This window comes from Apodemus sylvaticus, chromosome 7 (genome assembly GCF_947179515.1).
Source record: "Apodemus sylvaticus chromosome 7, mApoSyl1.1, whole genome shotgun sequence".
Classification (NCBI taxonomy): domain Eukaryota; kingdom Metazoa; phylum Chordata; class Mammalia; order Rodentia; family Muridae; genus Apodemus; species Apodemus sylvaticus.
Genome location: NC_067478.1, coordinates 111,615,739 through 111,634,356, shown reverse-complemented (window position 1 = coordinate 111,634,356; position 18,618 = coordinate 111,615,739). Strand labels below are relative to the sequence as shown.

The 18,618-nt window shown below is 54.1% G+C and overlaps 2 protein-coding genes across 11 annotated transcripts in view; one reads left to right on the top strand and one right to left on the bottom strand.

The window, feature by feature from the left end:
* The window catches only part of Dnm2 (dynamin 2), an 83,666-nt gene extending 67,618 nt beyond the window's left edge, over window positions 1–16,048 (top strand). For 4 of the 10 annotated variants that reach the window (XM_052188913.1, XM_052188910.1, XM_052188911.1 and 1 more), the window contains 7 exons: window positions 2,251–2,364; window positions 7,916–8,025; window positions 9,694–9,805; window positions 11,448–11,612; window positions 12,724–12,956; window positions 13,717–13,968; window positions 15,675–16,048. In XM_052188913.1, the coding sequence (XP_052044873.1) occupies window positions 2,251–2,364; window positions 7,916–8,025; window positions 9,694–9,805; window positions 11,448–11,612; window positions 12,724–12,956; window positions 13,717–13,968; window positions 15,675–15,714 (1,026 nt within the window). In that variant the 3' untranslated portion in view covers window positions 15,715–16,048. Of the gene's footprint in view, window positions 1–2,250; window positions 2,365–7,915; window positions 8,026–9,693; window positions 9,806–11,447; window positions 11,613–12,723; window positions 12,957–13,716; window positions 13,969–14,578; window positions 15,399–15,674 lie in introns of those variants that run through there. The other 6 variants (XM_052188908.1, XM_052188904.1, XM_052188907.1 and 3 more) reach the window with 2 other exon arrangements.
* Tmed1 (transmembrane p24 trafficking protein 1) lies at window positions 15,809–18,558 on the bottom strand. The gene is made up of 4 exons (XM_052188914.1): window positions 18,198–18,558; window positions 17,510–17,607; window positions 17,187–17,370; window positions 15,809–16,687 (listed from the first exon to the last, which is right to left on the bottom strand). The coding sequence occupies exons 1-4, from the start codon at window positions 18,375–18,377 to the stop codon at window positions 16,469–16,471; spliced, it is 681 nt and encodes a 226-aa protein (XP_052044874.1). The 5' UTR covers window positions 18,378–18,558; the 3' UTR covers window positions 15,809–16,468.
* Between the last annotated feature and the right edge of the window lie 60 nt (window positions 18,559–18,618).

Below are 18,618 nucleotides of genomic sequence, written 5' to 3'. Positions count from 1 at the left end.
ACCAGGTCGACCTCGGCCTGGAGCAAAGTAGCACTTTAGGTGGCCTTTGTTCCTAGTCATTCCCCTGGCCACACCTCAAGATCAGGGCGTGGCCTGCCGTAACCTCTGTACCTTAGCCACACTTGGTCTTCCAAGTGAGCTTCACCCAGAGAGGAGACCATCATGGCTCCCGCCGAGCCCGCCACTTGCTGCTCAAGCCCCTGGGATGGGTCCTCTCCACTCTGCATGCCTGCATGCTGTTACTGTGCACCCCAGAATGGGGTCCTCGCTGCCTTTGCTCTGCCACACCTCTCCCCGGCTCCTTCTCACCCCAACTCCTTAAGGCTGTGACCCTAGGTTCGAAATCTGCCTTGGAGATAAGGAGGCACAGCCTTTAGTGTTCCCTGGAATCAGTCTGTCTGTACTCATAGCAGGTGTAATCTCGGGCTACACTGGGGTGCCCACACAGGCAGGGGACTGGAAGGGATGGGTGCTTTGGGGCCTTTGGCCAGCCCGTGTATCCTGAGTGGAGGCAGCTGGGCTAGACCTCCAAGGGACAAGTGACACAGCTGTTACACAGCAGCACAGAGACCCCACCATTACTCTTTTTGGGGTATAGTGGTAGCTTGGGCCCTTGGTTGACATGTAGTGACTGAGGCTAAGTCCAATAAGCTCTTACTCCGGGCTAAGACTAACTGGAAGGGCCCTGCCACCCATCCCTGGCAGGACAGAACTCAGCTACAGGGCCCACTCACTTCAGGCTGGGTTATCAAAATTAATTCCAGAATTGAGCCATTAGCTTTCCCCCCCTCACCAGCCAGCCTACACGGCCTAGAATCAGAGTGTTCCTGGAATGCTGAGAAGCTTCGAGGCTGCGCCCAGGCCATTTTGGAATGAATCTGCATAAGTCAGGCACGCTGTTTCTAGCATAGATCCTCTGCCCTCCTGGGGCTCCAGACATCTCTTGACATCCCAGAGAGGGAGATTCTTACCCTCAGCTTTGATGGGGGATGTCAAGTGGTAGCTTTTGTTGTTATTGGCCCAAGAAGGGACTTAAGTAGGCTTCAGGGATTCTTGAACCTTTAGTAGCTGCTGTAGCCTTCATGGCCTGCTGCTTGGAGCCCAGACACACCCACTGTAGCAGGGTAGGTGGACGAGGGCCCTGTTTAGGTTTGGCAACTCTGGAGCCAAACAGGACAGGAAAAGGGGAGCCTCAACTCTAGGCCCCAGACATCGCTCTCCAGAGGCCCTATTTTGGATTCTTCTGCCCTGTCCTACCTGAGTGGCCCAGCACCAACCTCCCCACCTGTCCACAGCCATCCATGGCACGTGCTCTGCAGCCTGGCCCGTCTGTGCTGCCTTGATTCCAAGCATCCCTATTGCCACCTCTGCATGCTTCCTGCTGTCCCCAGAGTCCCAAGGTCAGGGGTGGGGGGCTCAGGTCTTCACGTGCCTCCGTGTCCCAGGGATCATGGGAATCTGAGAACGTGGCCCCCTCAGTCTGCCTGTACCTAGCAGCCAGGTGAGTCCCCAGGCTGACCTGGCTTCTGTTCCCCATCAGATGACAGCTATGGCCAAATGAGCCCTTTCCATGGACTGTCTCCCAGCTGAGATCCCTGAGTTGTCACTCATAGGAAAGTGTGCCCACTGGGCTTCCAGCTGAAACACAGTCCCACTCTGGTGACCCTTCAGGGTCTCTAGTGGTCCTCTGGCCAGCCCTCTGGGTGGGACTGTCTCCCAAGCGCTGGTCACTTACACACAGAAGAGCTTGTGTGAGTGAGACACCTTTGTGGGTCGGTCCCATGACAGAAGTTACAGCTATCCCCTGCTGTGGGTTCTCCAGTGAGCCATCTCTGCCTACCATGTTGGACCCAAAGAAGTGCGGATCTTCGGTGTCACATTCTACATGGTCTAGTCCTGGCCCCTAGCCCCGGCCTCCTGGCCTAAGTCCTTTGACACTCCTAGGACATGTATTTTTGTTTCCTGTGTCACTTAGATCACTGTAAACCCCCAGGGCTTCTGGGACCCCAGGTCACCGTTTTGTCCCTGAGCCTGAGATGTGCTCCCCAACTGTATCTCCATCCAGCCCCCAGTGGTCCCGGCTCCCTGTCCGCTTCCTAGCTGGGAATGCTTGGGTTGACACGGAACTAGGATCCTGGCTGGGGTGGAGGTATCCCTGCCACGGGACCAGGCTTCTATCCTCACTGGGGAGGATGGGGTGGATGGAGCAGCAGGGCTGTCCTCCATGCTGAGCTGAGTCCTCCCCACCAGGTGATCCGCAGGGGCTGGCTGACCATCAACAACATCAGCTTGATGAAGGGCGGCTCCAAGGAGTACTGGTTCGTGCTGACGGCCGAGTCGTTGTCATGGTACAAGGATGAGGAGGTGAGAAGCCGCGTCAGGGCGGCCTGATGACGTAGGGCCTGTCCACGTTACGTAGGAGTGGCCTGATGACGTAGGGCCTGTCCACGTTACGTAGGAAGTACCTGTCTCAACCAAGGGGTGTGGTGGCAGACACCCCAACTGGTAATGCTTATCCTGCCGCAGGAGACCTGACTAATCCCAGAACCTAAGAGACAAGGAAGGTGCAGAGTGTGCTCACATTGCCAGCAGCTTGCGAGGCAGACAGTGCCTGCTGGCCGGCTAGGCTGGCCTACTTGACAAGGTCAGGCCAATAAGAGACCTGTCTCAAAAAGTCAGAAGATAGCACCTGAGAATGACACCTACAGTGCTTCTCTGGTTCCAGATCCACAGACATGAGTATGTGTCCACACACAAACATGAGTGTATACCCACACAAAATAAGAAACAAGAAATGGGGTGTGGTGGTGTAGCTTTAGTGTGCGTGGTGGTGTAGCTTAGCGTGCGTGAAGCCTTAGGGTCCACCCGCACTCAGCATCACATAAACTAGGCATGGCAGGGCACATCTGCAATGCCAACACGGGAGGGTCAGGAGTGCCAGCCATCCCGCACTACATAGCTAATTCAAGGGTAGCCTGGATTACAGGGAAGCTTTATCACAGGGACACTTCCCTCTGAAGGACAGACCTGGCCTAAGTTCTCTGCTGCTGACTGGGAGCTGAGGGGCATCCCGGTGGCAGGCCTCACACGGGCTGGCTCCCAACGTGCACTCTGGCGGTTTGTACCAGCAGTCCCCTCTACGGTTTTCCAGCCACCATGGAGGAGAGACCCCACCACCATGCAGCAAGGGGATACTAGGACTCAGCATGGCAGCATGTGACCTGTCTTCGCACGTTCCATTCCCTTCTTAGAAGCTGGTCAGTGCCCTGCTCTGAAATGGTGTATCGCCCGAGGCCAGACTTCCCTGGTCTAGTTTTTGTTGTTTTGTTCTTTTGAGGGGCTACCCATGGCCCCTGGAGAACCCAGAATATGACCTGGCCATATTTTCTAACATAACAAATATTCTGGCATTGCACCCCAATGTTGAGTTTCTGGGTTCCAGCTCCAGTACTCTGTAAGAAAGGTAACCTGAGTTTCTCTGTGTAGACTAGGCTGTCCTGGGACTATAGATAGTGCTGAGATTAAGGGTGTGTGCCAGCACAGCCCAGCTTTTTTTTTACACAATGTGGTCAGGAATGACCCTGAACTATGACCCCCTGTGCTGGATGACAGGCATACACCGCCACACTGTATTGGGTTTATGAGGTAAGGACAGAACCCAGGGCTTTGAACATGCAAAGGAAGCACACTACCCACTGAGCCCCGAGCTTCTCTGGTCATTGCTCTGAGGTTTTAGGGAATAAAGGTGAAGGTGACCCACACTGCAAGCGAAGTGGAATCAGTAGGACTGGGGTCAGCTGCAAAACTGAGGAGGTGGGTGGAGCTTCAGAAAGCTTACAAGCCTTGCCGGGCATGGTGGTGCGAGCCTTTCAACCCAGCACTCGGAAGGCAAAGACAGAGGATCAAAGCCAGCCTGGTCTACAAGGAATTCCAGGGTAGCCAGGGCTATGCAGAGAAACCCTGTCTCAGAAAAAAAGATGAAAGAAAGCAAGGCTGCTCCTGAGGGCTCACGATGTCCCACGTGGCTCCACGGGGAGGAGTCTGTTCTCTCTGTCCACTCCGGCCTAGGGCTCGAGCTCAGGTGGCAGGCGGGCCTGCTTCTTACCATTTAGCTGTCTGATAAGCCCTCATCTCCTTCAGTAAGTTCTCAAGCCCACCTGGGGATTCGCAGTGTCATGGCTAGGTGGGGACACTGAGGCCTTGAAAGGTGGCTAGCCTCATGTCACAGAATACAGAAGGGTCTTTGTGTGGGAGACAGTTTGTGGTGGCTGTGTATGAACATGTACCAGCTGACTTAAAAGACACCTCTGTCCTGAGTTTAGGCCACTCCCTTGCCCAGGACAGGTGTGTGTATTTAGAGAGTGGAGATGAAGCGTGGTTTCCCTTTTCCACATGAGGACACATGCTCACTTTAGATGATTCTAGAACCTGAGGGACTCCATCAGTGTTCTTCCAAACTCATTTCTGGGGTATCTGGAAGCCCCTAAAGCTGCAGTCATTGAGTCCAGATTGGAAGTAGTTGTGGGAACAGACTTGGCTGCCTCCCCTGCCTTACGCACTTCACAGTGGCCATTGTGCCATAGGCACCACACGGTTGCTCCTTTGTGTGGCTATGTGGAAGGGTTGACCTTTACCCTCTTCTCCCCTGAAGGAGGTCTGGCGATAACTTGTGGGAGTTGCTTCTTCCCACCATGTGGGTTCTGGGGATTAGACCCAAGGGAGTGTGATCTGTGAGCTTGGTGATTCCTTTCTAAAGGATATCTGGGGACCTAGGCTACCCATGGCCCCTGGAGAACCCAGAATATGACCTGGCCATATTTTCTAACATAACAAATATTCTGGCATTGCACCCCAATGTTGAGTTTCTGGGTTCCAGCTCCAGTACTCTGTAAGAAAGGTAACCTGAGAGCTGGGTGTGTGTGTGTGTGTGTGTGTGTGTGTGTATGTGTGTGTGTGTGTATGCGCACTAGGGGATCCAGGGTCCCGTGATAGAGGGGCACAGCTCTGGGCCTAGGTGACAAGTGTCAGAGCCTCTTTCCTTTGTGCTGGGAATGACCATTCCATTTCCCCTCATCTGGAGACAGAAAGCAGGCACTTGGGCCTCGCCCTAAGCCAGGCCTGTAGCAGGGCCACACCACCAGGAGGCATGAAAGGAGGCCTCTGTGTGCCGAAGATAAAGCACGCTGAGATCTAGGGGCTGTGGGGACCCTGGCACCTTTAAGGGTCCTGGCAGGGGACATACGCATCACAGGTAGCTGCCTCCCCTGAGAACCAGACCACTCTTGTAGACAGCTTTCGATAAAGACCAGAAGGTGCCTTTTCTTTATTTTCTTTATATAAACAAGAAGGGAATAGTGCCCGTCAGAAACAAGGACAAAGGCCCAGTTCTCCTGAGGACATCCCTCCCCACCCAAGGCGCTCTCGGTCCTGGGTCCACTTTTTCCACCCTTCTCCTTCTAGAATCTTCCACAGTTATTTCCACCCCAGTGGAAACAGAGGTGGCACTCACCTTAGATGGTCTATTCCCTCTGTTGCTGCTGGCCCAAGCCCAGCCTAACCAGTGTGCAGACTACTGTACATGTCGCAGCCTCCTGAACAGGTAGTCTGAACACTGGGATGGCGGAGATGGCTGTCCAGTCCCTCAGTGTTGCCACCGTGCAGGCCAGGGAGTCTCTGTTCCTCCCCAGATCCTCCATTCATCCAAGCTCCCCACACTCGTCTGACGTGGCACTTGCTCACATCTGGGGAAAGTTGGGCTTTTCAGGAAATCCGAATGCAGGCTGCAGGGGAGGGCTTGGGTCGATGGCCTGTGCCGCAGAAGGCGGTCCTTGTGCAGTCATGTACTCTGCAAGCAAGTGTGTGTGTGTGTGTGTGTGTGTGTGTGAGAGAGAGAGAGAGAGAGAGAGAGAGAGAGAGAGAGAGAGAGAGAGAGAGAGAGAGAGATGGCAGCCACCCAATCACCCAGTCCTGGCAGAATCACATATAAACAGTTCCAGATGTGGCAGGCGTAGATGTCTGTGACTCAGTTACTTGGCCCTGGCCTTCTGGCAGGAAGCTTTCTGTCTCACGACACCATAGGGTGGGGGCCACAGAGTTGCTTCTGGATTCTTACCCCCTCTGGAAACAGAAGCTCCTTCAGCGACCCCCAACCTCCCAGCTTTGTTTCTTACAACAAGGCCGACTTCAGGCGCCTGTCCAGTCTGGGGCTCTCCATGCAGTGTGTCCCACCCGCCCTGGTCACGGCCTCTCCGCCTGTGATCCATTCAGGCAGTCAGACCCGGAGAGGCTGTAGTCAGTCCAGCAATCAGCTGGAAACCTGGGGCCACAACTGTGCCGCTGTCTCCAAGAGTGACTCAGCGTGCCTCAGACAGGTGGGGCTCAGGGGCTCCGAGGGGAGAAGCAGCTTGTTCTGAGGCAGCCTAGAGAGGCAGAGCCACGGGTTTATCACAGCAGCTACTCTCACAGTTCAGACTGGTCCCGGTCAGAACTGCAGCTACTGCTGGATTCAGAAGTGGAATTCAAAAAGCTGCATTCTAGCTGGGCAGTGGTGGCGCACGCCTGTAATCCCAGCACCCTGGGAGGCAGAGGTAGGCGGATTTCTGAGTTCGAGGCCAGCCTGGTCTACAAGTGAGTTCCAGGACAGCCAGGGCTACACAGAGAAACCGTCTCAAAAAAAAAACAAAACAAAAAAACAAAAAACAAACAAACAAACAAAAAAATCCAAAAAGCTGCATTATGGGGCTTTCTGTTAGTGCCATGGCCAGAAACATAAGAAAGAGTCGTGGAAGATCCAGGCCAGGGGAGATTGCTCTGTGGGGAGGAGCACTGCACCGGCCTGCGCACCCATGGGTGCTGTGGGTGCCCGTAGCCTCAGCACTGGAGTGTGAGGCGGGGGGATGCCGGGCTCACTGGCCGCCAGGTCTAGGGACAGCTTGTCTCACAAAAATAGCTGTCTTCTTCCCCATGAAGGCCTCTTCCTTCTCCCCAACGTGTTGCACACACCACACCTGGAGGACGTGTCCAGGTGACGGTCTCAGACTGCGCTCAGTTGTTCGAGCTTTTCCTAGTCCTTCATGAACTGGATTGGTGGTTCAAGCTCTAACTCATTACAGCACTTGTAAGGCAGATGCAGGAGCACCAGGAATTCAAAGTCATCTTCAGCTGTATAGGGAGTTGAATGCTAGCCTGGGCTATAGGAGACTGTTCTGGGAAAAAAAGAAAAGTCTATGTGGTGCAAAAAGTCCCCAGACAGCTGTTTTCATCGACAACCATGCTTAGGTTACATAAAAGGAACAGTGTCAAAGGCCTGTCATGACTCCTCAGGAGGCAGGAGGAGTTCGACTTCAGGAGAGGCCTGTCTCAAAGTCAGAAGGGAGAGGGGTGCCACCTATGAAGAGGCCTGGCTCCTCAGGTTGCTAGAGTGCTTGTCAGGCATGCATGGAGTGAAGGGAACTGGTGACTCAGAGCCACAGACACTCCTGGGACATTGAGGCCCAGTTCTGGCATCTGAAGTCCCCTGTGAGTGCAATTGCCGCCATGACTCAGGTAATGGGGAGGCCACCCGGGAGGCCTGAAGCTGGGACTGAGCAGTGGGAGCAGCCACTGCACGTGCCTTCTGGATAAAAACAAAGGACCGACGAGGCATGGTAGGCAGTCATATAGACCATTAGTCATAGGATCTGTGGTAGGTGGGGTGGGGTCGGCCCTGAGGCACCTCTGGAACAAGACCTTAGGAAGGCCAGGAGAGGCTGTCCACACAAGGGCCCTGGGATAAGAGAGAAGTTAAGGGAACATTCGAGTAAACGTGGGGTGACAGGGCCCTCAGCACACCAAGTGCCAGGTGCTGGCAGTGGCTGTCAGGTTGTTGCTGGCTCTGCCCTGGCAGCCCAGTGAGACTTCTGCCCTCTCTCCTCAGGAGAAAGAAAAGAAGTACATGCTGCCGTTGGACAACCTCAAAATCCGGGATGTGGAGAAGGGCTTCATGTCCAACAAGCATGTGTTTGCCATCTTCAACACAGAGCAGAGGTGAGGAGCCTGTGGGGCCACGGGAGAGCCAGGCAGTCCCTTCGCCAGGGTCTCACCTTCTACAAAGGCAGTACACTTGAAAACTGCCCCAGGGCTGTGTCTGTGTGGTGTACGGTGGGGCAACATGGACGCAGGAGACTGGGATGGAGGAAATAAGGGTGAGATCCTCAGGGAAACCTCACACACACAACACACACACAGCCCTCACACATACAACCCTCATATAACCCTTACACATACACACAACCACACACACAACCCATACACACACAGCTCACACACACAATCCTCATACAATCCTCACACACACACCCCTCACATACAACTGTCATATAACCCTCACACATACACACACAACCCTCATATACACTACCCTCCCCACACACACAAGTACAAGAGAAACCCTGGCACAGTGCTGGGGAGGCAGACAGCAGGGTCCTTGGTGCTGGCTAGCCCGCTAGCCAGTCTAGGCAAGTCTGTGAGACAGACGCTGTGTCACAGTGGAAGGTGCACAGATGAGGCCGACCTCCTACCCACACACATGCACACGTGCACATCCTCACTGCACCGCCAGACAGTGTAGGCCGAGTATGTTTCTGCTGCCATTAGGAAATCCTGGTAGACATCACTGCTGTGCTCTTCCTTGCAAACACCTCAGTGTCTCCCCTGATTGTCTCCACACCTCAGCGGGCGATCCAAAGCCAGAGCTGGGTATCATGAGCTATGCCTAACATTGGGCTGGTGGGTAGCCATCTCTGCAGAACAAGGGGAGTTGGCACGGTGGCTCATACCTTTAATCCCAGTACTCAAAGGTAGGTGGATCTCAAGTTTGAGTACAGCCTGGTCTACAGAGAGAATCTCAGGACAGCAGGGCTACACAGAGAAACCCCTTTTCAAAAAAATCTGTAATGGGAAAGAGGGACAGCAAGCTGTTGGGAGGCCTGGCGTGGTGGTTACAACTTGGATCTGAGCAGGCAGATGGGTCTCTGTGGGTTAGAGGCCAGCCTAGTTTACATAGCAAATTCTGAGACAGCAAGGGAGACCTAATAAAACAAAAAACAAAGCAGCATGTGGCGGCAGCAGGAGCCTTTAATTAGCTCGAGCTTGCTGGTGCTTGGGTGTTTGTCCCTCTGCCGAGGGAGTGCACAGTGCCACCTGCACTGGGTTGTCTCCATATCAGTTATTAACTTGAGACAGTCGTCCACAGATATGCCCACAGGCAGACCCATTGCAGACAGTACCTGTGTGGAGACACTCCTCCCAGGTTGTGTCATGTTGATAACTAAAGCCAAATGTCACAGAGAGGAAGTGCCTGAACTCAAGAGACCAGGCAGGAAAGTCAGGCCTGAAGGCACGCACCTCTCTCTGATCAGCACACACATGAGGGGGGGGGGGGGGAGTGAGGCAGCAGGTTCTAAGTTTGAGGCTGGCTTTGAATGTGTAGCAAGACCCTAAGCTACCAGCACTTGGATGCCAGATGCTCTTGATCTGATGGTAATGTGTATGTGTATATGGTACTTGGTGCTGTGATATACCTGGCAGACATACCCAGAAACCCTTTAACAAACTGGGGAAGGCACTAGAACCACCTTTGTACCAGATCAGGCAGAGAACCCCCAGAGCCCATGATCTTAGTGGCCAGTCAAGTCCCTCTACCACTCACTCCAGGAATGTCTACAAGGACCTACGACAGATCGAACTGGCTTGTGACTCCCAGGAAGATGTGGACAGCTGGAAGGCTTCGTTCCTGCGGGCTGGGGTCTACCCAGAAAAGGACCAGGTGAGGGGCCATCTTCCCGCTTAGATGACCATACCAGAGACTAAGCTAACCCTGCATGGAGGAAAGGACCGGTGGTTTCTAGCCACACGTGTCAAGTCAGCTTTTCTTTGCTGTGGTAAAAACTGCCAGTCTACGGAGAAAGCTTAGGTGAAAAGATGCTTGCCACACAAGAGTGAGGGCCTGAATTTGAACCCTACAACTCAATCAGCAGCTGTGTGTGGTGGTTCACACTAGAGCTCAGGAGCTAGCCAGCCACAGCATGGCAGAGGACACCCTCCCCCCCAGGTCCTAGTGAGAGGCCTTCTTAGAGTAAATCTAAAAGAACCCTAATAAAAAGGCAGACACAGGAAAAAAAAAATTGAAGAAAAAAAAAACCAGGCAGTAGTGTCACACGCCTTTAATCCCAGCCCTGGGAGGGCAGCCTGGTCTACAGAGTGAGTTCCAGGACAGCCAGGGCTACACAGAGAAACCCTGTCTCGAAAAACCAAAAGTGCCAAACATAGACAGTATATGTGCCTATAACTCTTGCAGAGTCTTGCAGAGTGGACACACTTGGGGTGAAAAAGGGAGTGTGGGTCCCCAAAGCCCACTTACCAGGCAGCCTAGAAAAGCCTACGAGCTCCAGATTCAGTGAGAGGCCCTGTCTCTAAAATCTGGCCAGCAAGATGGTTAAGGGGCTAGAGGTGCTTGCTACCAAGCCTGGTGACGTGAGTTTGGTCCCTAAGACCCATGTGGTGGGACAAGAAGTGATTCCCATGAGTTCTTTTCGGACCTCCATTCGTACATCACGGCACACAATTGAACACATGTACAAATCATAAAGGTATTGTGCTTTGTTTTTAGTCTGTCTCTCCATGTGGCTCTGGCTGGCCCATAATTTAGTATGTAGACTACTAGGCTGGCTTAAACTCAGATCTACAGACAGACAGACATAACAGAGTAAACATAAATAAGACTCACTGACCATGTTGGGAGACACTACATTCAATTTGGCTCCCAGTTTTAGAGGGCTCAGTCCGTAGCTGCCCAGCCCATGTGTTTAGGCTGCCTCTCAGGCAGTGGTACTGAGGCGCAGAGGCAAGAAACAGGAGGGGAGGGAAGGTATTCCTGGGGATGCTCACCTAGTGGCCTACTTCACCTCCGGACACCTGCACACACTGTATATACACATATCACACCAGTGTATACATAAAGATAAATCTTAACAGTACAGTACCCTCAGCTGAGACTCACGGGACCAACTCCTGAGCCTTAGGACATCTCATATTCAAACCATAGCAGCACCCTAAGATCTCAAAGGACACAAAGCTGGTACCCACGGAGGCAAGCAAAGCAAAGTAGGTGTGGTTTGTCATTAGGGTCCAGAAAGTTCTTCAGGGGGTCCATGGCCTGGAGGGCAAGTGGACTTAGGATTCAACTGCCTTGTTTTCTTTTTTCCTCCTGTCCTTGGGGTAAAGTCACTACAGATCCTGGCCACCCAAAAGGATGCTGTGTTCTCTTCCCCTGGGGCGCTAACCAGTGTTAGCCCAGCACAGACTACAAGGTCTAACATTGCCATCTGGAACACACTCACATAGTTCTCAAGAACTCACTACAGAACTGTTGAGCCACAGTGACCCCTCGCCCTCTGTGTCCCCTGCAGGCAGAGAATGAGGACGGAGCACAAGAGAACACCTTCTCCATGGACCCACAGCTGGAGCGGCAGGTAGAGACCATCCGCAACCTCGTGGACTCCTACGTGGCCATCATCAACAAGTCCATCCGTGATCTCATGCCAAAGACCATTATGCACCTCATGATCAACAACGTGAGTGGCAGGTCCCAAGTCACCAACAGTCCTAGCCAAGGCTCGGTGGGCTGGGATTCAGCTCCAGGTATTCTGCAGCATGCCAGTCAGCCCAGCACCAGAAGGTGGAGCCAGGGGGATCAGAAGTCCACACAGCCAATTTAGGGGAGCTTGCACTATGTGAGACCTTGTTTCAGCAAAGAACTGGGCAGATGAGGGGTTCTGAAGGTAAAGGTACTTGCCCCGTAATCCCCAACACACACACACATACATATGCACACGCACACACACACACACACACATACACAATCAATACATACTGTTAACTTAAAAGCAAACCTAATTTTAAAATGCTGTGCAAAGTTAGAACAAGTTGGTTCTTTTAGTACCTTTTTGTTTTGGTGTGTTGCTGTTTTGTTTTGGTGTGTTTGGTTGGTTGGTTAGTTGCTGTGTTGGTTGGTGTGTTGGTTGGTTGGTGTGTTGGTTGGTTAGTGTGTTGGTTGGTGTGTTGGTTGGTTAGTGTGTTGGTTGGTTGGTGGGTTGGTTGATTGGTTGGTGTGTTGGTTGGTTAGTGTGTTGGTTGGTTGGTGTGTGTTGGTTGGTGGGTTGGTTGGTTGGTTGGTTGGTGTGTTGGTTGGTTAGTAGGTTGGTTGATTGGTTGGTGTGTTGGTTGGTTAGTGTGTTGGTTGGTTGGTGTGTTGGTTGGTGGGTTGGTTGGTTGGTTGGTTGGTGTGTTGGTTGGTTGGTGTGTTGGTTGGTGGGTTGGTTGGTTGGTGTGTTGGTTGGTTGGTGTGTAGGTTGGTTGGTGGGTTGGTTGGTTGGTGTGTAGATTGGTTGGTGGGTTGCTGTGTTGGTTGGTTTTTGTGGTGTTGGAGACTGACCCCAAGGCATGGTGGATGTTACGCAAGCACTAGACAACTGAGCCCCTCTGCTCCTTCACTGGGAGATTCTAGGCAGGGTTTTACAGATGAGCTGTGTCCCTGCTTCTGACTGAGGGATGGACTTTAGGCAGACGCTCTGCTGCTAAACTTGACTCTCACTCAGTCTGTGTGGATGCTTTTCCAATCTCAGTAGGCTTCTTCTGAGTTATTGGCTAGTGTGGGGGTCTGACCTTTCCCACCACTGCCCTCAGACAAAGGCCTTCATCCACCACGAGCTGCTGGCCTACCTGTACTCATCAGCAGATCAGAGCAGCCTCATGGAAGAGTCAGCTGAGCAGGCCCAGCGGCGGGACGACATGCTGCGCATGTACCACGCACTCAAGGAAGCACTCAACATCATCGGGGACATCAGCACCAGCACGGTGTCCACACCTGTGCCCCCACCTGTCGATGACACCTGGCTTCAGAACAGCAGCGGCCACAGGTCTGGAGGGCGGCCTGCCCCGCATGCGCATGCACAAGCTCTACCTCCGCCCTTCCTAGTCCCTTTGGCCCATGTGGAAATAGGTCACAGCTGAAGTTTGGAAAGGCACAGCACGCAGGCCTGAGCACCTGTGGTGCTTAAAGCCACAGGGGAGCCATGGCTCCCAAGGGCCAACCTGAGTTAGATCTCTGAAGGAGAGAAGCACCCCAGTTCCCCACCAACTCTTGGATCTTCTGGTGATTTCTCCATGGGTTAAGTCCAAGTGAAAAACAACATATGTCCTATACCTCCTAGGACAGAGAGAAGGGATAGGACAAGTTTCGGAAGGCCATAGAACCCAGGACTCCACTGGCCTCAAGATGGGAAAGATGGGCCAAAGACACTAAGGCAGCCACAGTCCAAGTGACAGAGTGGCAGTCAAGGAAATGTCCGTACAGGGGACCCACTGAGGCTACAGGACCCTGTGGAGCCCTCAGGAAGAGGAATAGCCCAGATCTGGCAAGATTCAGGTCCCCAGGTCCAGTGGGGAACGGGGCAGGCAGATTGTAGATCTGCAGAGGCAGACGCAGAGGTTGCACATCCGGGCTGGGGCTGAGCTCTGGAAGGGCTGGGCTGGAGGTGCATCAGATGGCCAAGTGCAGTCTGTAGCCTGCCCCTCTGGAGCCACAGCAGCATGGACTGCTGTGCCTCTGCCCCACCTCGGTCACCTGTGGGTGCTCACAGCAGCCTTCCTCCAGATCAGCCTTTCCCTCTTCCACAGCCCCACTCCCCAGCGCCGACCCGTGTCCAGCGTGCACCCGCCAGGCCGGCCACCTGCAGTGCGGGGTCCCACCCCGGGGCCTCCCCTGATTCCTGTGCCTGTGGGGGCTACACCTTCCTTCTCAGCACCCCCCATCCCATCCCGGCCTGGACCACAGAGTGTGTTTGCCAACAACGACCCCTTCTCGGCGCCACCCCAGATACCATCTCGGCCAGCACGGATTCCCCCCGGTATCCCTCCAGGAGTGCCCAGGTAAGGCCTGCAACATGCATCCTGGGGTCCCTTTGTCACCGGTGACTTTAACCTCTACCCCTTCTGATGACTTCCAGTGTAGCCCCGACTGAACATAAAACAGCACAGGCATTCCTGCTTGTGTCCCGAGAACCTGCGCCCCAAAGGGGTCAACCCTGCTTAGCCAGTCCACAGAGCAGTGGATTGGCTGATGCCAGGGTTCCTGGCCTGTCTTCAAAGCCTATCTGACTAACCCTGGGTACCATACCACTGTTGACCCTGCCGAAGTCAACAATGCCTGCTGAGCCAGGTTCTGGTCTCCATTTCTGAGATCAGAGAAGCAGGCAAGATGTTATAAGCACTTGCTACCAAGCCTGATGACCTGATTTCAGTCTCCAGGACCCTCACTGTGGAAGGAGGGGCCTAGCTCTTCCCAAGACAGAGAACTTGCCTAGAAAACCCAAGCAAGCTAGTGACATGGGGGATGCTAGGAAAGTATCTGGATTTGACATAGTCCCCTGTACCCCCACTCTGGGAGCGCCTCGGGTGGGCTGGAAGGACTGGGTCCCCATCGTCACCCTGCTTCTGCCCTCACTACCCTCCACCTCCCGTGTCTTTACTTTCTTTGCAGCAGAAGAGCGCCTGCCGCACCCAGCCGGCCCACCATTATCCGCCCAGCCGAGCCGTCCCTGCTCGACTAGGCTGCAGGGGGCAATGTTCTGGGGGGTCCTCGTGCACCCACAGTGCAGGAGAGCTCTGGTGGTCTGGGCCCTGCTCTGCTCCCCGTGCTGGGAGCAGGCTCCTGTGGGCAAGCCCCGCCCTTTCCTCCCTGGCCCTAGTGGACATGACAGTGAGGGGGAGGCTGGGAAGGAGTCCCACTCCACAGCACATCGGGGCATTGCACTTTGGGATGAGGAGGAGGATCTCTGGTTAGAACAGGAACTGCATCCTTGGGACCATCTGGAAAGCAACATCCAGGCTAGTGTAGGGGGCACTCTACGGAGGCTCCTCCAGACTGTAAGCCTTTGTTCTTTCTGGGGTACAGGAGCTGTCCACCTTCCCTAAGGACTCCTCAGGAGCGAGCCAGGGCCAGTAGGTCCAGTGCTGACCACCCACCTGGCTCAAGTTGTATATATAGCTTCTTTGGCCATATTAACCACACAACCTGAGCCCAGCCCAGTCTCCACACCCAGAGGTGCCGTTGTGCCTTCCTCAGGCCTGGAGTGCCTCAGCTCTGGCCTGCCTCACTCTCCTCAGCCCCAGTCGTGGTGTGTGTTGTATGAACTGGGGAGACATCAGAGGCCTCTTGGCTCCCAACTACATGTCCCCACAGGGTGGGCCCTGGGTGCCTCTGCAGATTCTGCTCCCACTGCTTGGATTGACCACTGTTAAGTGCCTGCCTCTATATATCCTATTAATAAACTAAAATAAAGGGAAGCCCTTCCGGTGGCTATGTGTGTGGGCCTTCTGTGTGTGTCCCAGCTCAGGAGATCACGCACCCCTCACGGGGCTGCCACACTCACTTATTTACACGCATGAGTCTTGTGTCATCTATTCTGAACCCCTCTCCTCCCCATCACCACCGGGCCTTACACAGTCTCATGGGAAACAGGAATTCTATCCACTACTCTAAGTGATGCTGTGACCACACCCACTTCCAAGTCCCCAACTAGCTCTGTAGGGGACACGATTCAACTTTGCTTTACGATCTTTTTCTTTCGTGCCAGGCGACCACCTCCACTGGCTCCTGCCCGACCTTTCTTCTGAGCTTCGTGGGAGTGCCCACCCCTGCCTGGCTGCCCCTGGCCTGAGGCTAGGTCTGTCCCACGCTGACATCCCTGAGTCCCAGTCACCAGGCACATTAACTTTTCTGACCATAATTTATTGACTCCAGTGCCAGGACAAATGCCCTTTGCTCCATAAGGTTCACAGTGCAGCGCTGGCAGAGCCGCCCCTCAGCCTCATCTGAGGCCCTGCACCCAGAGAGAAGGAAGGGGTCCTCTCCAGAGTTCTCTGTCCAAGTCGTCAACTGGCTGGCTCCTTTCTGGGCCAAGGGCCAGGACTCCTTCCTTTCAAATAAAAGTGACTGTCCTGGCAAGAACTCTGCAGATGTGTCTCCTTCCCAGACCCCAGTAGAGTAGGCTTACCCCCAGGAGTACAGTGAGACCCTGGAGTTCGGGGTGTCTAGTTGGAGGGCAGGAGCATCTCCATAGCTTGACCCCATCCTGCTGGCTGGAAGACTGAAGCTAAGGCACGATTTCAGGAGAAAACCAGGGCATCCAAGGGCAATGTGTCCCCACACTGCAGTGCCCAACACTTGCACCTTCCAAGAAACAGGCCCTTCTGCTGAGCCCTCCCCCTTCCAAGGGGTCTGCGAGCCACTGGCACTCCCTGGTCACCAAGGAAGGGAGACACGGGGCCACTGCTAAGGACAGCTGCAGTGTCCGCTGAGTCTGGGAGGTGTCCAACAAGTCACACACCCGCCGCCCTCGGCTGTTTCCTTCATCCTCTGTGGCGGGGGCTACGTGGGTACGGGGCGCTTGTCCTGAAAGAAGCGCTTCAGTGTGCAGACCTGCAGGACGGCCACCAGCAGCAGAACAGCCACGTTGGCAGCTGACCAGAAGTTGACCCGCTCGAGGTTGTCTTCTTGAAGATTGCGATCACGAGCCTCAAAGGCTCGGAGCAGAGTGAGCATCTGGATGCTCCGTTCGAGCCGCGTCCTCATGGTCTCTATGGATTCCTGCCAGGGCACAGAGAAGACGCGGTCAGGCTGCTGAAGGTCGAATCCCCACTCCTACCGCAAATCTGCCTCACATCTTCCTCTAGAAACTGAGGGGGTTTTCCTCCTTGGTGTTTTGTTTTTTTCTTTTTAAGGGGGATTAGTGTACATATGCCACGGGTTAAATGTGGAGGTCAGAGGACATCTTGCAAGAATAAGTTCTCTCCTTCCACCATGTGAGTCCCAGGTAGTCTAGCTTGGTGCCAGTTAGCTTTGCCTATCAAGCCACTTCAGAAAAAAGCTAGTCTTTCTGTGCAAGGCAAGGCTGACCTTGAACTGTGAGCAGCCCAGTGCAGTGCTGGCTGTGGGAGCTCGGAGTGGGACTGTCTAGGTAAGTTCTCTGCCCATTTTGTGAGAGGGCTCTTGCTAAGTAAATAAGGCTGATCCTGAACTCAGTGGGATCCTGCCTCAGCCTCCTCAGAACTGGGATTATAAGCATGCACCATCACACCCAACTCACCTTGATGTCTTCCATTTTGACATCAAGCATCTCTTCTGGCTCCACAGCCTCGGCCCAGCCTTCTACCTCCTCCTCATCTTGGAAGCTGTCAAAGATGATCTCAAAGAACACAAGCTTCTCTGAGATGGTGCTGAAGGAGTTGTCAAAGCACAGTCTGTAGTCTCCGGCCTCGGTAGGCTCGACCCTGGGCAGACAGATGAGACATAGACGTGACCCTGGAGTGACCAGCCAGCTGGTCTGTGGAAGCGGCAGGATGGTAACCTGAGGCCACTGGGGAGCCGCAGGGCTGTAATTGACCCAAGGCAGGGCAGGGCTTCACTCACGTGTGCACTCCATCAGCCTTTCGAGACTCACTGACCAACAGCACACCCTGAGGGCTCTCCAAGGTGAAGTCCACGTCCAGCCCAGCACCTCCGATCACCTGAAAAGCAGGTAAGAATTGGGAAACGGGCAGCTTTGAGCCAAGTCTATCTGCCACAGAAAGCCTGGGTTAAACCAACTGGGAAAGACCCGGGCAAGACCACCATGAACCTATCTTTAAGAAGAAAACAAAAAACAACCACAAAATCCCATGTATTTTGCTTGGAGCCTGTGGAGATGAGAGGACACAACTTGTAGGAGTCGGTTCTGCACTTCTACATAGAGTTAGGAAACTCGGGCCATCGTAGTTTGGCAGCAAGCAGTTTTTTTAACCAGCAAACTCTTTGGATTCCTCCAAGGACGTATCTGAAGACCAACATCCACACCTACAAGGTCCCTTCTCGGTCCCTAAGACGCTTCCTCCTGAGGTCTTTCATCAATCACCCTGCCACCCCCTTGCAGTCCAAGGTGGGCGTTTACCGGACCGCTAACCTAGTCGGAGCCTACCCAGTAGCCGCAAGGACCTTCCCTAGATCCAACCCAAGCACGCCCCTTCTGTGCAAGACTATAGGCGTTCTGGCCACACCCCTCCCGCCTGCTGGCCACGCCCCCAGGCCAGCTCTATTCGGAGCCCGGGACCCTCTCCCTCACCTGGTACTCGATCTCAAGACTAGCATTGGCCGGTGCGGACTGATAGAAACACTGCTGCCTCCCAGCGGGAAGCAGAAATGTGAACTCGCCGTCCTGGATGGGCGGCGGCCCCGCCTCTCCCACTCCTACTGCTGGCAGGAGTAGCCACAGGGCCAGTGCTACGGCCGCGCTGGCCGCCATCGTCGGGTCACCCTCTACTCCCGGGGCGTGGATCCTTTAAGAATTTGTCCTGCCCACCTCGCTTTTCGGCAAAGCTCATTGGCTTCAGCTTCCGTTCGACCCCAAAGCCGCGGAATGCTGAGTGAAGGGCCCCAGGGAGAGGAGCTGCCCGGGTAATTGCCTAATCTGCTGAAAAGCATACTAATTTGTGTTACTGCGAATTTCGTAGAACTTTCCCGAGTCTGCAATCAACCACTGCATT

Coding starts and splice junctions, on each gene's coding strand:
- Tmed1 (XM_052188914.1), bottom strand. CDS start 18,377: ATGGCGGCCAGCGCGGCCGTAGCACTGGCCCTGTGGCTACTCCTGCCA. Junction 17,371..17,509: donor AAGGCTGATGGAGTGCACAC/GTGAGTGAAGCC, acceptor CTGTCTGCCCAG/GGTCGAGCCTACCGAGGCCG. Junction 16,688..17,186: donor TCAAAATGGAAGACATCAAG/GTGAGTTGGGTG, acceptor GTGCCCTGGCAG/GAATCCATAGAGACCATGAG.